The 20184-nt window shown below is 40.5% G+C and overlaps 1 protein-coding gene across 1 annotated transcript; it reads right to left on the reverse strand.

Annotated features, from left to right (window-relative positions):
• Nucleotides 1–1865: 1865 nt before the first annotated feature.
• LOC145575408 (uncharacterized) lies at nt 1866–2417 on the reverse strand. The gene has a single exon (XM_081633283.1). The coding sequence runs from the start codon at nt 2415–2417 to the stop codon at nt 1866–1868; it is 552 nt and encodes a 183-aa protein (XP_081489409.1).
• Between the last annotated feature and the right edge of the window lie 17767 nt (nt 2418–20184).

Genomic DNA, 20184 nt, shown 5'->3' on the forward strand with positions numbered 1-20184 from the left:
GTGGAAATCTCGGGTACCGGCTCTTGCGGAACCTGGCTACCCTTGTTGACAGGCCCACTGGTCTTATCGGTCCTATTGCTGCGCAACATATGCACTACCTTATGAAGGCACTCACTTAAATTTTATATTTCTTGAGTATGATGTTTCCATTTTTACTAACCCATTTATTTTTTTCTGGTGAATAGGCCGTTACCTCCGGGACTAAGCTCGTTGAAATGTATCGGTACTATCAAGAGCAGCATCATCTGCCTTTAGCAAACCGGGAATCTTTTCTGTCAACTCTGAAGAATGCCGAAGTGGCCCTTAACGGCATTAGGGCAGCGGAGGCCAAGGATGACGAGGAGTTAAAGGCTTTGCGGGAAAAGGCCAACAAACTTAAGGGCCTTGAAGAAGAAGTTAAACTTCTCAGAACCCTGCTATCTAAAAAGTACAAGGCTGCTGACCAACTCCCTGTGTTGCAGAAAGAGCTTTCCAATGCCAAGGGTACAATCGGCGCGTTGGAAGCTAAGGTTTAGAAAATGGAGGTCGATAAACCTGGCATTCTTCAAAGAGCTGCCAATCGATACCTGAATTCCGCTGTGTTCATTGAGAGATTGCAGGATCGGTTCAACGGTGGCTAGACTGCTGCTGAAAGATGTGTTGCTCCTGCTGTCGGTTGGACCAAATCTGATTGGGCTAAGGTCGAAGCGGCCTTTATCAACAAAGCTCATGCAAAACCTTTCGGCTTTGAGCAACAGCAGTTTGCGGTTGAGGATATCCTCAACACTTTGCCAGCCGAGACTGACGCCATTGTGGATCCCAACATCCTGAATTCTCCAGTGCCGGAAGAGGAGGGAGCTTCACTAGCTTGAAGGGGCGGGAAGTCATCACCGACATGCTCATGTGGATCCTGTGTGATAGGGCCGTATTTTCTTTGATTTGCTTATTTAGAGTTTCTGTTTTTGAAAAAACTTGTAATTTTTTGACAATGCTGTATTATTGGCATATACCCTTTTTTATGGTGATGCCTGTCGATTGTCATTCCAACACTTCTATTTTTCACAAAAATTGCCTTGATCCTTTACTGTTGTTACATATATATGTGTTTGAATTTTCAAATTTTAATTCGTTTTCGCTGTAGTAATTGTAAAAAGGAATTGCATAGTATTTTCTAAGTAACGATTCTCAGTTATTAGCCTGCCCTTATTCGAATTTTTAAACACGACTTATCGACCATCATACATTGCCCTAAGACGATTTATCAGCCATCATACATTACTTTAAGACGACTTATCATCCATCACACATTGCTTTACTTTGTATACCTCTCAGTACTCCCCGCCCCCCTTAGTGGATGTACTTGGGATACAAGTATACTCACTAATGGCTCAGGCCGTATTGTGAACAATTAAAATGATCGTTTCACTCGTTGTTGATTTAGAGCATAGTATCGGTCGCTCAACATTCTACATTTTATAGTTAGTTGAGCACCCTTCTTGGCGATCTGGGTCATGGTTACGCCTCAAATCGGGCGTATACCATGACCTGATTTGGCCGGTATTTTACTTTGAACCAACAACCTCACGCGTTAATGATTACAACTGATCAGGCTGTAAGCGCATTAACTTCGTGGAAGTGATTTTGAGCTGTCCGTCCCATTTGACGATGATATGTCAAATGGAGGATGCCTATTCAACATGTTTTTCAAAATCTGCACCTTTTATTATTACCGGCACCATCTGACAAATGTTTTACATTTTACATCAGTTTAACATAAAATTTCTTTAACACTATTGCGTTCCATAAATTCTTTAACGGCTTTCCATCCATTTTTCTAAGTAGCATGACCCTTGCATCATTGTATCCATGATCCAATATGGGCCTTCCTAGTTTTCCGTTAACTTTCCGTTGATGTTTCCCTTCCCTGTTGCATCCGATCTCCTCAATACCAGATCTCCGGTATTCAACGATCGATGTTTAACCCTTCTATTGTAAGCCCTAGACATTCTTCCTTTGTACGCCGACGATTTGACTACGGCCTTTTCACGCAACTCTGGTAGGAAATCCAGTTGCTGTCGTAGTAAGAGGTCATTTTGCTCTTCACAGTAATGTTGGATTTTGAATGTTGGTAGCCCAACTTCAGCAGGGATAATCGCCTCTGTGCCAAATACGAGGTTGAACGGTGACTCCCTAGTTGCTTCTCTGATTGTCGTCCTGTTTGCCCATAGTATTTCCGGGATAAGATCTTCCCATAACCCTTTGGCGTCTTCTATCTTTTTCTTGAGTGCCGTCAAAATTTTTTTATTGGCCGCCTCTGGCCGACCATTTGATTGGGGGTGGCACACTACAGCATACGTAAACTTCACTTTGTACATAGCCAAAAGGTCCTTTACAGGCTTACAGTCAAATTGCGATCCATGGTCAAATACCATCGCCATTGGTAACCCGAACCTTGTGAAAATATTCTTCCAAATGAACCTTTTTACCTCCGATGCCGATATCTTTGCTACCGGTTCTACTTCTATCCATTTGGTGAAGTAATCTATCCCAAAAATTGGGAACTTCCTTCCACATGTTGCTGACGAAAAAGGCCCCACTATATCCATTCCCCATTGTGCAAACGGAACTTGATTGAGTATCGGCGTTAGATCATTTGGTGGAGTGTTGATTACCGGCACCTACTTTTGGCACTTCTCACACCTTTACACATAACGTAATGCATCCTCATTCATTATTGGCCAATAATAACCCCGTTTCATTGCTTCTAACGATAAAGCACGACCTCCCATATGATTTCCACAAGTCCCTTCGTGAATTTCCTCGATGAGCCTTGCTGATTCAAAAATCTGTGATGAGCCTTTGCAGAGGCAATGAGAACCCTCTTTTGTATAACTGGCCGTTATGCATGATGAACCAAACGCTATCTTTTTTCAGCTTTTGCGACTCCGCCTTATCAACTGGAAATGTCCCATATAGAATGTACCCCAAAACCTTGCCATACCACTAACTTTCGGTATCCAAACACAAGGTTTGCTCTGAAGTATCACCAATACTTCGTTTCTTTAAGATCTCCACCATCACCGTTCTCTCTAAGTCATTAAAGCTTGAACTTGCTAGCCTTGCCAGGGCATCTTCTTGTGCGTTTTACGCTCTTGGAACCAACTTAACCTCAAAAGATTCCAGCTGAGCCGTTAGGTGGTTAAGCTTCTCCAGGTACTTTATCATTGTCAGTTCTTTAGTTTCGTAATCCCCAGTGAATTGACTTGAGACTAACTGTGAATCATTAACCAGAGTTAACCTCCTTGCTTCAACAGCTATTGAATTGAACACCTACTATCGCAGCTTCATACTCGGCCTCATTATTTGTAGCTCTAAAATTGAACTTCAAAGCATATTCAAATATATTTCCATCTGGCGACGTGATCACTATTCCGGCACCTGACCCACTTGTAGTAGTCGTCCATCAACTGCTACCTGCCAGGTTCCTGTTTCTTCCTCCTCAATCACTATAAGAGGTTTCCACAATGAAATCCGATAGGGCCTGTTCCTTTATGGATACCTTGGGTTTGTAATCCAATTCATACTCTGATAGCTCTACAACCCATTTTAGCAGCCTACCTGAGGTATCCATCTTCTAGAGTGATTTTTCAAGCAGGTGATTAGTTAACACATGTATTGCGTGAGCATCGAAATAAGGGCACAGTTTTCTCGCCGCAATGACAACGACAAAAGTCATCTTCTCAATAACCGGATATCTCCGCTCTGCTGCATTTAGGACATGAGTTACAAAGTAAATCGGCATTTGCTGTTTTTTTCTTTCCACCAACAACACTGCTGCCACCGTTTTTCGGGAAGCCAAAATATATAACTGTAACGGCTCTCCCCGCTATGGCCTCGCCACTATCGGTAATGACCTAAGATGATTTTTCACCACCTCTAGAGCTTCTGTTTGATAATTTCCTCATTCGAATGTCTTATTTTGCTGTAACGTCACAAAGAATGGGAGGGCTTTCTCTGCTGACTTGTTGGTGAACCAAGTTAAGGCCACCATCCTTCCTGTAAGCCTTTGTATATCACAAATAGTTTTCAGCTGCTTCATTTCAAGTATTGCATTTACTTTATTGAGATTTGCATGAATACCTCGTTCCCTCACCATGAACCCTAAAAACATTCCTGACCGAACCCCAAACACACAATTCTCTGGGTTTAGCTTCATTTGATACCGCCGTAAAGTATCAAAAGTTTCCCTCAAGTCAGCAATGTGATCTTTTTGAGCTCTGCTTTTCACTATAGTATCATCCACATACACTTCTACATTCCAGCCTTTCTACTTTTCAAATATTTTGTCAACCAACTTCTGACAAGTCGCTCCTGCATTTTTCAAGCTAAACGGCATAGCTCTATAACAAAAGACCCCAGCATCCGTAATAAACGTCGTTTTAGACCTATCCGACTAATCAAGGCTGACCTGATGATAACCAGAAAACGGATCCTGGAAGCTAAGCATTGCGTGACCTGAAGTGGAGTCCACCAGCCTATCTATCCGGGGCAGAGGATAGCAATATTTAGGGCAGGCTTTATTCAAATCCGTGAAATCTACACACATCCTCCACTTTCCAGTCGGCTTTCTCACCATGACTACATTAGCTAGCCACTCGGGGTATGTGCATGGCTCTATGAACCCAACCGCTAGGAGCTTATTAACCTCAGCTTGTATTGCTTCAATTTACTCTGTTGAGAAGTTTCTCTTATTTTGTCTTATCGGCCTAAATTTTCTATCAACATTCAATTTATGTACCATCACATCAGGGTGTATTCCCGGCATTTCATCCATCGAAAAAGCAAACACATCTGCATTCTCCCGCAGCAAACTTATCAGATTACAACTCATTTCTGAATCCATGTTTGCACCAACTTTCACTGTCCGGCTAGGATCACTTGGCCGAAGTTCAATATACACCGTTTCTCCTCCTGGTGCTGGCCATGGCACTTTACTGGCCTTGTGAAGGATTTATGTCTTCGTCGTGTGCAATTACTAGATATATAAATGGATCAAATTATGGAGATAATTAAGTTCGGACATTTGGGTCGTCGTTTTATCATAGCTAGAGGTACTAACGATCTTTGGGCTAGTAAAATAGCCCAAAGCCTAATTGGACGGATCCTATAAGGTCACACAAAGGGTCTACATCGGGCACGAGAGGACAAGGCCCATGATGGGCATCATCCTCTAGTATGCCCAGCCACATGGAGTGGATTGAAGGGTTTTGGGCTTCCTAAACCTAGTCTAATTATATATGATTATAAATAGACTAGGTGCCTAGGGTTTGAAAATGTGAATGCAATTATCTGATCAGTGTGATCAAACCCTAATTAGCAAACACGAGACCAACCCCTCTCATACTCCTCTCTATCTCACGGCTCTCTCCTCCCCCTTGGTGCCAGTGTGGTGGTTCATGGTGGTGGTGGTTCGTGGTGGTGGTGGTTCGTGGTGATCGGTTAGTCCAATAAAGGTGGTGATCGCGGTTTTCCTCAATCACTCGACCAATCTAGTATTGGTGGACGGCTCGTTCGAAGCTCGTGGACTAAGTAGAGGAGCAACGCTTGGGGCTCTATTCTCTCCCTGATTTGTCAATCAATTTGCTACGTAGAATTCACGTTTCAAAGGTATGATTATGTGTCTTGTGTGTTATGCATGTGTTTTTGGGATAAGGTACTTTTATGAATATGATTCATGATTTTCCGCTGCGTAGTACCTATAAACTCCTAATGTGGTATCAGTTAGCCTCTTGTATGAACGCGCTTGATCATATTAATACGATTAATTTGAAGTCCATGTTAATTTTATAATCAATTAAGAGGGAGAAATTAATTTAATTATGGTTCAATTATTATATTTAATGTGATTAAACTTTTGGAATTGATTAAATGTGATTTAATAATGCTTAAAATAGCCATGAAGAGGACCGAATTAAGCCTTAGATCATTCGAAATTTTCGAAAATCCCTAACCCTAGTTTTTCGAATTTGTCGAAAATTCATAGCTTATAATATGATTTTGGTGCTTGATTTTTGATTTAATTCTAATTGTTTTATGTTTCATAATTTTAATCGGATTGATTTATGCATAAAAATGTTTTATGTATGATTATTGACTTAATTTTAAGAGTTAGAATTAAATTGGGATTAATTTTATGATGAACCGTAATTTAAAAGTTGAATGTTGATTTAATTTTAATTTTTGGACTGATTTGATTTAATTTTGATAAATGTTATTTTAATTAAAAACAAAAAAAAAAAAAAAAACTGTTTTAAGGCCGGCAGCCGCGGCTGGGCGGCGCAGCCACGGCGGCTGCCGACCTAGTGGTCAGTCTAGAGGGAGGGAGGGCGGAGGTCCGTGGTGGCTGTGGGTAGCAGCGTGCAAGCGTTGCACGACTGCTGCCACGCTGCTACCCTTGCGGCAGTGGTTGCTATTGGCAACCAGCCACCGTGGCTAGCCAACCACGGTGGCCGGCATGGCGGTGCTTGGTTTTCAAAAAAAAAAAGAAAAAAATTTATTTTTAAAAATTATTTCAAGATAAATATAATTTATTTTGGGATAAAATAAAATATTTTGAAAATATGATATTTTATTTTGGATAAAAATATTTTATTTTAGGATAAAATCAATTCTTGCAAAAGTTGTTATATTTGATATAATTCATATTTAAATTTGTTAAATTAGTAATTATCCATAATTAAAATGGTTAACTTTGGATAAGATTGATTAGGATATTCTTAGCATATTCCAAAAGGATAATAATTGATTTAAATAATGTGATTATCCCATAATCAGATTAGGATAATTGATTTTAAAATTATTTGATTGGCTAATAATTAGGATAGAATCTCCTAAAGTTGTTAGGATAATCATGGAAGATTAAATATGATTTATCTTTCTAGATTAAAATAAGATTTGATTCTATCTCATGCCTAAATTAAAATATATGATATTTTATGATTGGCCATGAATAATATATGATATTATCTAATTATGATTTAAAATATATGATATTTTAGGAAATGCGTTGCCTTAATTATGAACCATTCGATGTTGTAGTTTAGACAAGCATGTTGAGTGACTTATTATATGGCACTTTTATAATATATGATATTATGTTGCTATATATAGACTAGTATGGCCCATAGATTCTAAAATACAATCTGGGCATCGTGATGTATTTTTGTAATCTAAATACGGTCTGCGTACCGTTAAGTATTTTTGTAACTTTTATTTAAAGTAAATAGATTAGTTATTTAAATAGTGTTAGTCCATAGAAGCTCATGAAGTGAAGGCCCAAAGGAGCAAGGTGGATGGAGATCCATGATGATTCAAGTAGGAGCTTTTCATTTCTAGTTTTCTTAGGACTAAGGGGCCATACTATGTCATGTTTTATTGCATTAGTAGATTATGTATGTTAGATTTTATTTATGTTGATTCATGATGCGCTAGAGTTCACTTTATATTCACAACATAAATGAATCTAGGTCCCAGTAATATTGAGATTGCTTTTCCAATTAGATACCCAACAATCCTTCGATCGTGAGTGATGGGTCGGCCTCAGCAGAGTGTCACTTGTTATTTTGGGCAATTTGGGGTAGATCACGTTCTACATATTTAATTGGTTATGCTCAACAAGGTTACCTAAAGCGTTTAGAACCTTGAAGAAAAGGGTAATAATTAAGCATGTGATGGTTAATTATTCAACCAAGAGTTACAAGAGTTGTAATCAGTAAAGAGTTCACTCACCTTGAAAATGTAATGCTTGATGGTAGGGCCTCAGTCCGCTTAACTATTACACAAATAAAGGATCTTGGAATCACTTAAAATTCAATTGGGATCAATTAATGTTGAATAAAGTGCTTTAAAGTTACCAATTTAATCGTTTATGGTACTTTAATATTGAATTAAACATAATTATTAAACTTTGCCTTATTTTGACATAGATGGGTAGCCGTAATCACAATGGCAACAATATTTACAATCTTCGACCATTCCTTGAGAAGGATCGGTTGACAGGAGAAAACCTTTCCACTTGGGAAAGAATGCTAAGACTCGTTCTGAAATCTGAAGGTAGAGAGGATGTCATTGACACCCTATTGCCAGGACCTCTGCCATAAAATTATGGAGATAATTAAGTTCAGACATTTGGGTTGTCGTTTTATCATAGCTAGAGGTACTAACGATCTTTGGGCTAGTAAAATAGCCCAAACCCCAATTGGACGGATCGTATAAGGTAACACAAAGGGTCTAGATCGGGTAGGAGAGGACAAGGCCCGTGATGGGCCTCATCCTCTAGTATGGCCGGCCACATGGAGTGGATTGAAGGGTTTTGGGCTTCCTAAACCTAGTCTAATTATTATATGATTATAAATAGACTACGTGCCTAGGGTTTGAAAATGTTAATGCAATTATCTGATCAGTGTGATCAAACCCTAATTAGCAAACACGAGACCAACCCCTCTCATACTCCTCTCTATCTCACGGCTCTCTCCTCCTCCCTTGGGGCCAGTGTGGTGGTTCATGGTGGTCGTAAATCGTGGTTGTCGGTTAGTCCAATAAAGGTGGTGATCGCGGTTTTCCTCAATCACTCGACCAATCTAGTATTGGTGGACGGCTCGTTCGAAGCTCGTGGACTAAGTAGAATAGCAACGCTTGGGGCTCTATTCTTTCCCTAATTTGTCAATCAATTTGCTACGTGGAATTCACGTTTCAAAGGTATGATTATGTGTCTTGTGTGTTATGCATGTGTTCTTGGGATTAGGTACTTTTATGAATATGATTCACGATTTTCCGTTGCGTAGTACCTATAAACTCCTACACCTTGTATTAAAGTTTTCCATTGACAAATCTCGCACTAACGGTTCTCTGTCCCTTTTCGGGCTATTCACAACTGGGCTTTCTCGCACCGGATTTTTCAAGGCGGTCACATAGCAGGACTTTGCCTTTACCTGCCCCCCATGCACCTTCTCCACTTTCCCTAGATTCGACACATACGCAATGGTGAGATGATAGGTTGACGCCACTGCCTGCACATCATGTATTATCGGTCTTCCAAGGATTGCATTGTATGCATATGGTACATCCACCACAAGGAATTCTGTCATCACATCCCTTACAGCTGCGCCATCACCAAATCTAACTAGTAAGACAATGATGTCGTCCGGCCTCACCATTGAGACATTAAACCCGATCACCAGGTTAGATACCTGCGTTAGATATTTCCTGCCTATCATAATCTCTTTAAATTCCTACATAAACAAGACGTTTGCCGAACTACCTCCATCCACCAAGACTAGTTTTGTTTGGGGTATTTTTACCCTAAACCCTTGGACCAATGAGGTCCTGCCACATGTCAGAGGCTGGCAAGTCACCTCTAACTAATCCCCAGCTGAAACGTGGCACTCCTAGATCCATTCTAAGAATTGCGGCCTTCAAGGGCCCAATTCCCCAAATCCGCACTTTTGCGGGGCAGCCCACTGCCCTAAGTCAGAATGACCTAGTGGAGGGAACTTTTCCCCATGACCCTATAAATAGGAAGATATTCCCCTATTTTGGGGCCATTCACAATCATTTATTACATCCATTTTTCTCTCTCATCAGAGAATATCTGAGCTTGGAATCCACGCAGATCCCCACCTTAAATTCTGCACTTTTTATCCTTCTTCAAGTTACTAACTTGATCGTTGGAGGCGGAGCTCCACCCATCCGGAGTCTCCGTTGCTTTTGCAGGTACATACTCAGACGGATCAATCTTCGAGTTGTAACTCTCCCAAGGGACAAAAACACCCAAAACATTTGGCGCCATCTTCCGCCCGTATCCGCCTGGGGCACTCTTCAGGTAGTGCATATGGGCAAATGCAGTAAAGTTGGGCTCAATATCTTGGAGCTCGCAGGCAGTAATGTAGCTCAAAATATTGACCCAAGAGTTTGGGGTCAGTTGTCACACTCCCAAATCATACCCCTTCAAAATTTTTCGGATGCCTCTGTGAAGGGGGAAGCGGAGGCCGGCTTCTATCATCGCCTCATAGCAAACAAAATAGTTGTTTGCATTGTCAATATCGTCCCCCCAAGCCATTACCGCATCGGCAGGCGGGACTATGATATCCCATCCCTCTCTAAAGGGATGTTGCTGCTTGAAGGCCTTGAAGCCACTTTCTAGGAGAGAGATATCTCCCGGCCGCATCTTGGTCTTTATAGGATGCGGATTTTCTACTACTTTTGCTGAACGGCGATACGCCTCAGCAAGGTCCTCTTGGTCAGAGCCGGATGCTTCGGCCTCTGACCTCTCAGCGGCTTCGCCGTCTGAGTTATTTTGTTGCTCTGGAGAAGAGGCGGCTTTCTCACCGTCTCCCTCTTCCATTTCGTTACTAGAGAAAGTGGAGGGTGCATCCTCCCGGGAGTCACTTTGCTCATCAGGACCTTCATAGTCCTCTTCTCTCACAACTTCATCAGCGGGCACTTTCCTAGTGCGCCGCCACCTGGGTTTGGTAGCCGTTTGTTTTACTCTAGCCATTGTGTTCTGCACAGACACAGAGAGGGAGGAATCCGGAGATGAGCAAAGCATTTCTGAAACTCTAGACAAGGCACCCCCGGTTCTAGACTCAGCCGTACTAGGAGACCGGCTGAATGTCCTAGGCAGTGCCGTGAGTGCTGATGGAGAGTCCATTTTATTTTTTGAAAAAACTAATGTATACAGCCGGAAATGAATGTATACAAGCTAAAAGAAGAAAAAAACTGAAAGAAGGGAACGGATAGTTACCATGCTTTAAGTTCCAAAAATCAGAAAACAAGCAACAACCGGTGACCGGGTGACTTTGAGAAAGCACGCGGAGATCTTGAATTTGTTAGAACGCAACCGGGATCAGAGCACATCTCTCTAGAATCTGTCTTTCTCTCTCTAAAAAGTCAATAGAAACTGAAAAGTGAATAGGAGAAGGGGGGGTAAATCCCTATTTATAAGGGGTTGAAACGGTGGAATCCCCGTCACACCTCCGTTAAAAGAGCCATTTTTACTGTTCACCTTTCACAGGTGGACACGTGTCATAGGCGCCACGTGGCCTGCCACGTGCCACCTGTGAGGGGCAAATGTTTGGGGTATTTTTACCCTAAACCCTTGGACCAATGAGGGCCTGCCACATGTCAGATGCTGGCAAGTCACCTCTGACCAATCCCCAGCTGACACGTGGCACTCCTAGATCAATTCTCAGAATTGCAGCCTTAAAGGGCCCAATTCCCCAAATTCGCACTTTTGCGGCGCAGCCCACTGCCCTAGGTCAGAATGACCTAGTGGAGGGAACTTTTCCCCATGACCCTATAAATAGGAAGATATTCCCCCATTTTGGGGCCATTCACAATCATTTATTACATCCATTTTTCTCTCTCATCAGAGAATATCTGAGCTTGGAATCCAAGCAGATCCCCACCTTAAATTCCGCACTTTTTATCCTTCTTCAAGTTACTAACTTGATCGTTGGAGGCGGAGCTCCACCCATCCGGAGTCTCCGTTGCTTTTGTAGGTACAGACTCAGACGGATCCATCTTCGAGTTGTAACTCTCCCAAGGGACAAAAACACCCAAAACATTGCACATATGCACTACCTGAAGAGTGCCCCAGGCGGATCAATTTTTCACTTTTTCATATATACTTGATATATACTTGTGATTTTGCCTAACTTATGAAAAGCAATGCGGCAGGTATAAATCCGGCTGTCCTTGCCCCTGGACGGCTGTGTGGTTGGTTTCATCTGAAACTATTGATTGTCTTGAAAACTTCTTATACTTAGAGAGTATGAGATGTTTGTAAGACAATCAATCACAATGGTGATCGCCTCAAACCAAGTAAACAGCCGGACAAATAACAGGCACACAACCTCTGCCCCAGGCGGTGTTTGACCGTCTGGGTAACAATCATAGCCATTACGCGAAAAGTTTTGGCCAAATTGGAGGGGGTACGTAATAATCCTAAGAGCTTGTGATAATACTCCGGCTGATGTCTAGGGACATCCGGAAGTTCACAGTCTTAAACGCTCTTAGGAGCAATTCAAGTCAGACGGCTATGAGTTGGCTAATTTAGCCGTTCAATCTTTGCCGTCTGTATGGATACGTAGAACGAGAAGGTAGGCTGTTCTCTGCGACGATTGCACCCGGAGGGGTGTCGCCGGACGCCTTTATCCATGTTTGGGATAGGCGAATTTATGAAAAGCAAACATAATTAAAAACAAAAAGCACTTTTCATTAGTACTCTTTGTTACAAAAATTTACAGGTCTAAGAAGTAGTATTTTTTCAAGTTGTCCACATTCCAAGTTCTAGGAGGCGTCTACCGTCTGGGGTTTCCAGGCGGTAGGTTCCGTTTCTTACTTCTTCATAGATCCGGTAGGGGCCTTCCCAATTTGGAGTTAGCTTTCCAAGCTCATTGGCCCTACCGGTTGCCTCCAGTTTGCGTAACACAAAATCGTCCACTTCCAAAGATTGACAACTTAGTCGATTCTACAGCCGGTCATGCCTTGATGAGTTTTATGGATGCCTATTCCGGCTTCCATCAGACACCCCTGTGGAAAAAAGATCAAGAGAAGACGGCCTTCGTCACTGATCAAGGGTTATTCTGTTATATTGTGATGCCGTTTGGCTTGAAGAATGCGCTGGCTACGTTCCAACGGATGATTAATACAGTCTTCATTAATCAAATTGGGAGGAACGTAGAGGCATATATTGATGACATGATAGTCAGATCCAAGCAGTAGGCGGATCACCTTGCTGATCTCCGAGAAACCTTCACCACACTCAGGCGGCATAAGGTTATGTTGAATCCTAAGAAAGTTGTCTTTGGTGTTGAGACTGGGAAGTTTCTCGGATTTCTGATTGATCAAAGGGGGATAGAGGCTATCCCTGAGAAGATACAGGCGGTGATTGACATGAAGTCACCCCGCACTGTCAAAGAAGTTCAGAGACTCACCGGTTGCCTGGCCGCATTGGGGAGGTTCCTCAGCCGGTCAGGTGACAAATTCCTTTACTTCTTCCAAGCAATCCGGAAGAAGACTAGGTTCGAATGAGGGGATGATGCTGAGGCGGCCTTCTAGAAATTGAAAGAACACTTGCACTCTTTGCCAAGGCTTGTTAGTCCTTTGCCTAGAGAAAAGTTGTACATGTACCTAACCGTCTCAGATCATGCCCTCAGTGCTGTTCTCCTTGCTGAACGAGACGGCATCCAGCTCCCGGTATATTTCATTAGCCATGTGTTAAAGAATGCTGAACTCCGGTACCCCATGGTTGAAAAATTTGGTCTTGCTCTATATATAGCCTTTAAAAAGCTAAAGCCATACTTTGGTAGTTAGCCTTCTCTGATTCTCTGTTGGTCGTTAGCCAGTATGAGGAAAAATATGAAGCAACTCATCCGGCTATGATCAAATATCTTCAGGCTGTCAAAGAAGAGGCTGGGTCACTTGAAGAGCTCCGACTGAGTCAAGTGCCCCGGTCAGATAACAATCAGGCGGATGCATTGTCAAAATTGGCATCCTCCGCCCGCCATGATACGCCTCGGTCAGTCTTTTGGGAAGTTCTGGAAAAAAGAAGTATATATGAAGAGCCCATTGGAATTCTAGACCGACGTTCGACCTGGATGGATGGCATCCGGGCGTATCTAACAGCCGACACGCTCCCTGATTCACCACAGGAAGCAGCCGTCATGAAGAAGAGAGCAGCTAATTTCGAGATGAGAAACGGAGAACTCTTCAAGGCTGGATTTCTCAAGCCCTTGCTGAAGTGTGTCACCCCAGAAAAGGGGAAAGAGGTTCTCGAAGAGTTGCATGCGGGATTTTGCGCTTCTCACATAGGCGGCAAGTCCCTAGCCGTCAGAGCCAAGCGGCATTATTTTTGGCCTACCCTTGAGGCAGACGCCAAAAAATTTGTAAAGAAATGTGACAAATGCCAAAGGTTTGGCAAGCTTATACATCGCCCGGCTACTGATCTGACGGCAATCCACAGCCCAGTCCCGTTTGCTAAATGGGGGATGGACATTTTGGGTCCTTATACGCCTGCTCCAGGCGGAAAGCGCTATATTTTGGTGGCTGTGGATTACTTCACCAAGTGGATGGAGGCGGAGGCAGTTAAGAATATCAAGACAAAGGATGTCATCTCTTTCATTTGGAAGAACATCATCACCCGGTTTGGGGTACCTATGTCTATGGTATTTGACAACGACCCTCATTTTGAGACGCCCCAGCTCAAGACTTGGTTGGGAGACCAAGGGATCTAACTTTGCCTCAGTCGGCCGTCCTCAAGCAAATGGCCAGGTTGAGGCCTTCAACAAACTCATCTCAGACGGCATTAAAAAGAAAATTGAAAGAGCCGGTGGTTTATGGGCAGAAGAATTGATTCATGTCCTATGGGCTATCCGGACAACTGCCAAAGGGTCAACCGGGGAAACTCCATTTCTCATGGTGTAAGGTGCTGAAGCCGTCTTGCCCATTGAACACTATGAGCCCACGCTCAGAGTGATGCTCTATGATGAAGAGGCAAATTGGGAGGCCATGCGGCTGGCATTGGAGTCCTTCCCGGAACGCAGGGGCAATGCTGCCTTGCGTTATGAGATTTACCGTCTGAGAATGACCAGAGCCTACAACAAAAGAGTACACAAACGCCCTTTGAAAGTGGACGATTTTGTGTTACGCAAAATGGAGGCAACCGGTAGGGCCAATGAGCTTGGAAAGCTAACTCCAAATTGGGAAGGCCCCTACCGGATCTATAAAGAAGTAAGAGATGACACCTACCACCTGGAAACCCCAGACGGTAGACGCCTGCCTAGAACTTGGAATGTGGACAACTTGAAAAAGTACTACTTCTTAGACCTGTAAATTTTTATAACAAAAAGTATTAATGAAAAGTGCTTTTTGTTTTTAATTATGTTTGCTTTTCTTAGTTCCGTCTGGGTTTTCCCCATACGGGTCATTTTCTTAAAGAAACAATGTCTAAGTTTTAGTATCTCACTTAAACGTCTGAATGACATGAGGCTAATGGCTAGATAACCAACTAAGTTTGAAACTTAGTATTAAATTCAAATGTCCGTAGTGACATGCGGCCTATGGCCAGATCCTAAAGCTAGGCACAAAACCGCCTAGTGGCTATGCAGCCGGTCTCCAAGTAGACCAGAGGCCAATGGCCGGATGGTTGTCTTTTTCATAAATTCGCCTATCCCAAACATGGATAAAGGCGTCCGGCGACACCCCTCCGGGTGCAATCGTCGCAGAGAACAGCCTACCTGCTCGTTCTACGTATCCATACAGACGACAAAGATTGAACGGCTAAATTAGCCAACTCATAGCCGTCTGACTTGAATTGCTCCTAAGAGCGTTTAAGACTGTGAACTTCCGGATGTCCCTAGACATCAGCCGGAGTATTATCACAAGCTGTTAGGATTATTACGTACCCCCTCCAATTCGGGCAAAACTTTTCGCGTAATGGCTATGATTGTTACCCAGACGGTCAAACACCGCCTGGGGCAGAGGTTGTGTGCCTGTTATTTGTCCGGCTGTGTACTTGGTTTGGGGCAATCACCATTGTGATTGATTGTCTTACAAACATCTCATACTCTCTAAGTATAAGAAGTTTTCAAGACAATCAATAGTTTCAGATGAAACCAACCACACAGCCGTCCAGGGGCAAGTACAGCCGGCATTATGCCTGCCGCATGCTTTTCATAAGTTAGGCAAAATCACAAGTATATATCAAGTATATATACAAAAGTGAAAAATTGAAAAGTAATAAATGCTACCTTTTAATTTGGACAATCCTTACCTATTTATAATGACTTCAACTACCAGGTGGTTGCATGCCATGCAAACCACTTTATTGCCAAGTGTCGATTTACCAACGTCATGGGTTTTATGATTACAAACCCGAATCCATTTTGACCGTAAACGAGTAGATATCGGCATTGTACCAGATATCGCTATCTCCCCGTACACCATTTACTATTACCTTATTCAATGGTAAATGTCTAGTATTAAGATTAACGAGCAATATGTATAAATGTAGATTAATTAACAAGCAAAAACAAGATAATTTAAACAAGGACAATTGCATAATACTACGTAGGGCATTTATATGTTGAAATGTATAAAATATATAATGACCAAAAGATAAAAAGCATCTATAGTGGGTCTTAATGGGGTCAAATTAAAGCATAATGTAAGTTGAGTATCTATTTGTTCAATTACATATGAATGAATGGTGTCCAATAGATAAAGCAGTCTTAACAAAAGCAAAGCATGATTCATTGATGCATACATGGCATGCACAATTCCACGTTAGGACAAATGGGAATTAGTTGAAAAATTGGGATTGACCTTCCTACTTTAATAATTCGATCGTTTGTATACCTTATACATTAAAAAAGATGATTGTAGTTGATTTAAAGAGTAATTTAATTACGAAGTAGTGCATTACCTTTTGATCAAATTTCGTTCTCACTTTTGAAGCTCTTACTAGTAGAAAAACGTTCAATTTGTATCGCCTTTTTTGGATCACTCTTAGAAACAAAGGAAGCAAATGTTATTTTTCAGCTTCATAATAAGTCATTTGCGTCACGTGCTGTTGCGCAGTTATAGAAGTGACGCAAATGACTTTAAGCCAATGAGCGACGCAAAAACACAATAAATAGCGATGCAAATGAACATTTCTCTACTAGTATCTAATAAATTTGCTTTATTTTTATTGGTGAATTTGAACCAATTGCATTTTTTTGATACTCAATTTATTAATAAAAAGGCATACAACATTTATAAATGAAATCTAATTATGAAAAATATATAATTTTTTTCAAATAAACCAAAGATTTCTTTACTAAAGTTATGATCGTTAAATAATAGATCTTGTAATATAGTACATCCCTTGCATACATCAATGGTGTATACAACCTTTTCAAAAATTGTCTAACAATTTATTTTAACCAGGAGGATGATTTTCATCTAATTTATCATTTGAACATACTTGAAGATTTAACAACCTTTTATGATCCCACACACAAATCTTTTTATTGAATCTACTATAATCCAAGGTACGCAAAAGATGATAAAACCTAACTTAGGGTGTGTTTTCTTCACCTTAATCAACCTGAACAACTTATGTGAACTTATTGACCTTGAATATGATTTAACTTATTAGATCAAATTGACTAATTAGACCTGATAGAAGTTATTGAAATATTTTTGTTATAAATTGTTTCATGATAATAAAAAAAATGATACAACATCTACAAAGAGATTTATACCTAATAAATACATGGTAGTTGAATCAGTTTTTATAAATGTTGCACATGATATAAAATTGAGGTAGTATAATGGTACAATTAATATGATAAGTAACATCTAATAGTTTATTATTTAATAATTAAATGATGAACATATCTAATTGAAATTATTGAAAATTATTAGACTCAATTAAGCTTATTTGAACTTATTGACCCTTATTGAACTTAATTGAATTTTTAGACCTTATTTAACTTTATTAAAACTTAGGGCATATTCACTTCAACTTAATTATTTCAATTCAGTTCAGTTCAGTGCAGCTCCTAATTTCCTTCTCTCATAAAATATTAATTTCAGCTCTATTTAGTTCAGTTCAGTTCAGCTCCAATCAGTTCAGTCTAGTTCAGCTCAGTTCAGCAAATGTGAATAAACCCTTAATAGAAATGATTAAAATTATTAGAATTTATTGAATCTTATTTGAACTTATATGATCTTATCTGAACTTATTGAATATGAAAGCTATGTTTTTAAGTTAAAGATAACACGCCCTTAATTACAATTATTCACTTATGGGAACAATTTACTACACCAACTACCACTAAAGGTGGGCATGGGCCGTGCCGACACATGGGCGGCACGGGCGCGGCACGATTCTGGCACGACCCGGCACGACGGCCCACTTATGGGCCGTGAACAAAAATATTGAAATCCAGCATGGGTACGGCGGGCGGCACGGTTATCGGCCCGTGGGTCGGCACGCTAGCACGGCCCACCAGCCCGGCACGTGGCACCGCCAGGCACGGCTTGGCACGGCACGCGGCCCGCCAGGCACGACCAGTGCCATATAGCTGTTAACTAGCCGTTTTCCCAACAACCATAAAACGACTAGTTTTTGGCCCTTTTCCCACCCAAAACTCCCTATAAATACTTTATTTTTCCTCCAATTTTTTCACAATTCATCTACTCATCTCTCCTCTCTTATTTTCTAATTCTCTTATTCTCTCCAATTCCTACTCTCTTTTGTGCAAAGAAAAAAGAAAAAAAAATTCCTACTCTCTTATAAATTCTACTAGTCTACTACTAAAAAAAAAAAAAAAAAAAAATCATATTTTAATTCTCTAATTCTCTCAATTATAAAACTTAATTACAAAAAAAATTATAAGTACGGGAAATTATTTACTGGAAAGCAATCGCAGCGTCATTGTAAGATCTAACTCAACTTTATTTTAATTTGTTATTGTTATTATTATTGTTGTTGTTGTTGTTTTTATTATTATTATTGTTGTTGTTGTTGTTGTTGTTGTTGCTGCTGCTGCTGCTGCTGCTGTTATTGTTATTATTTTTTTTCTTGGAACTTAAATTATATAAAAACTAATTTCTATTTTTATTGTGGATAATTTAGATTTTTAATGAGCTCTGTCTAAGGCGGGACTTGAGCTCTGTACAACGTCGTTCCTAACCTCTCCTACCTGAGATCTCACTGACCCAAGTAATCTACTATTGTTATTATTATTACTATTATTATTATTTTTAAAAGCTTAATTTATATAAAAACTACTTACTATTCTTATTGTTATTGTTATTATTATTGTTGTTATTATTATTATTATTGTTAATTTGTTATTATAATATGTATTATTATTGTTGTTATTATTATTGTTATTGTTATTATTATTTGTATTATTATTGTTGTTATTATTGTATTATTATTGTTATTGACTTATTGTTATTATTATTAAATATTAATCATGGCATCAAACCCGAACGCTTCCTCCTCCTCTAGGAAAGCCAAGTCAAAACGTAGGGAATTACCAAACCCAAACACTTCAATGCTCCCCTACAATAACCTTTCCCTCCCCTAACATGCCCTTTACCTCCCCTAACATGCCCTTTCAAAACACTTCCACCCCTTTCTTTCATCCCCAAACCACGGGAGGGTTCGAACTAATGGATGATATGTCTCCTTGGACTCTTTCTAGTTCGGGATTTTAATAAAACCAATTCTCACCTCATTTATACAGATCACAACATGAATTTTCTATTCCTACTAGCCAAGGTAGCCAAACACAAGCCTCCGGGTCGAGTGAACAATCCACCCAAATGCCAAACACCCAAATTCCAAACCCATTAGATGAGTGGTGTACTGAAGAGGAATTTGCCCAAACCAACCGAAAGAGTAATGTTTGGTCACATTATCAATTAAGTAAAGATGGAACTAAAGCCAGGTGTAAGACTTGTAAGAAAATTTACTCGGCCGAAACCAAGGGAGGGACGGGACACCTTAGTAAGCATGTAAAAAAATGTGGTGGACCATCTAGTGATCCAACCCAACCCAAAATTTCTCAATTCCATCCACAAGGCTTCACTTATGGTTATGAGAGAGATAGAGATGAACTTGGGAGAATGATAGTACATGCTGAACAACCTTTTCATTTCGCCGAAAATGATGCCTTTAACAGTTACATCAACCGAGCACTACAACCCCAACACAAAAAAATCTCCCGAAAAACCATTCGATCTGCTGCCATGAAGAATTTTCAAGAGTACAAATTGAAATTAGAAAATGAATTGAGTAATCTTCCTACTAGAGTTTCTTTAACTGCCGATACATGGGATAGTGGTTACGGACTTCACTATTTATGTGTTACTTTTCATTGGTTGGATAATGATTGGTTGTTACAAAAACGCAGCATTTATTTTAAAATTCTTGAATACCCTCATACCGGTCTTAACATTTCTCATCATTTAATGCAAGATATTGATGCATATAGTCTTAGGGATAAAATCATGTCTATGACTTTTGATAATGCAACTTCTATGACATTTAGTGCAAATTTGGTTAAACCCCAATTGACCGATGTACTATTAGATGGAGATGCACTTCATATTAGATGCATTTGTCATGTTTTTAACTTGTGTGTG

The sequence above is a fragment of the Chenopodium album genome, chromosome 13, assembly GCF_948465745.1.
Source record: "Chenopodium album chromosome 13, dcCheAlbu1.1, whole genome shotgun sequence".
NCBI lineage: Eukaryota > Viridiplantae > Streptophyta > Magnoliopsida > Caryophyllales > Amaranthaceae > Chenopodium > Chenopodium album.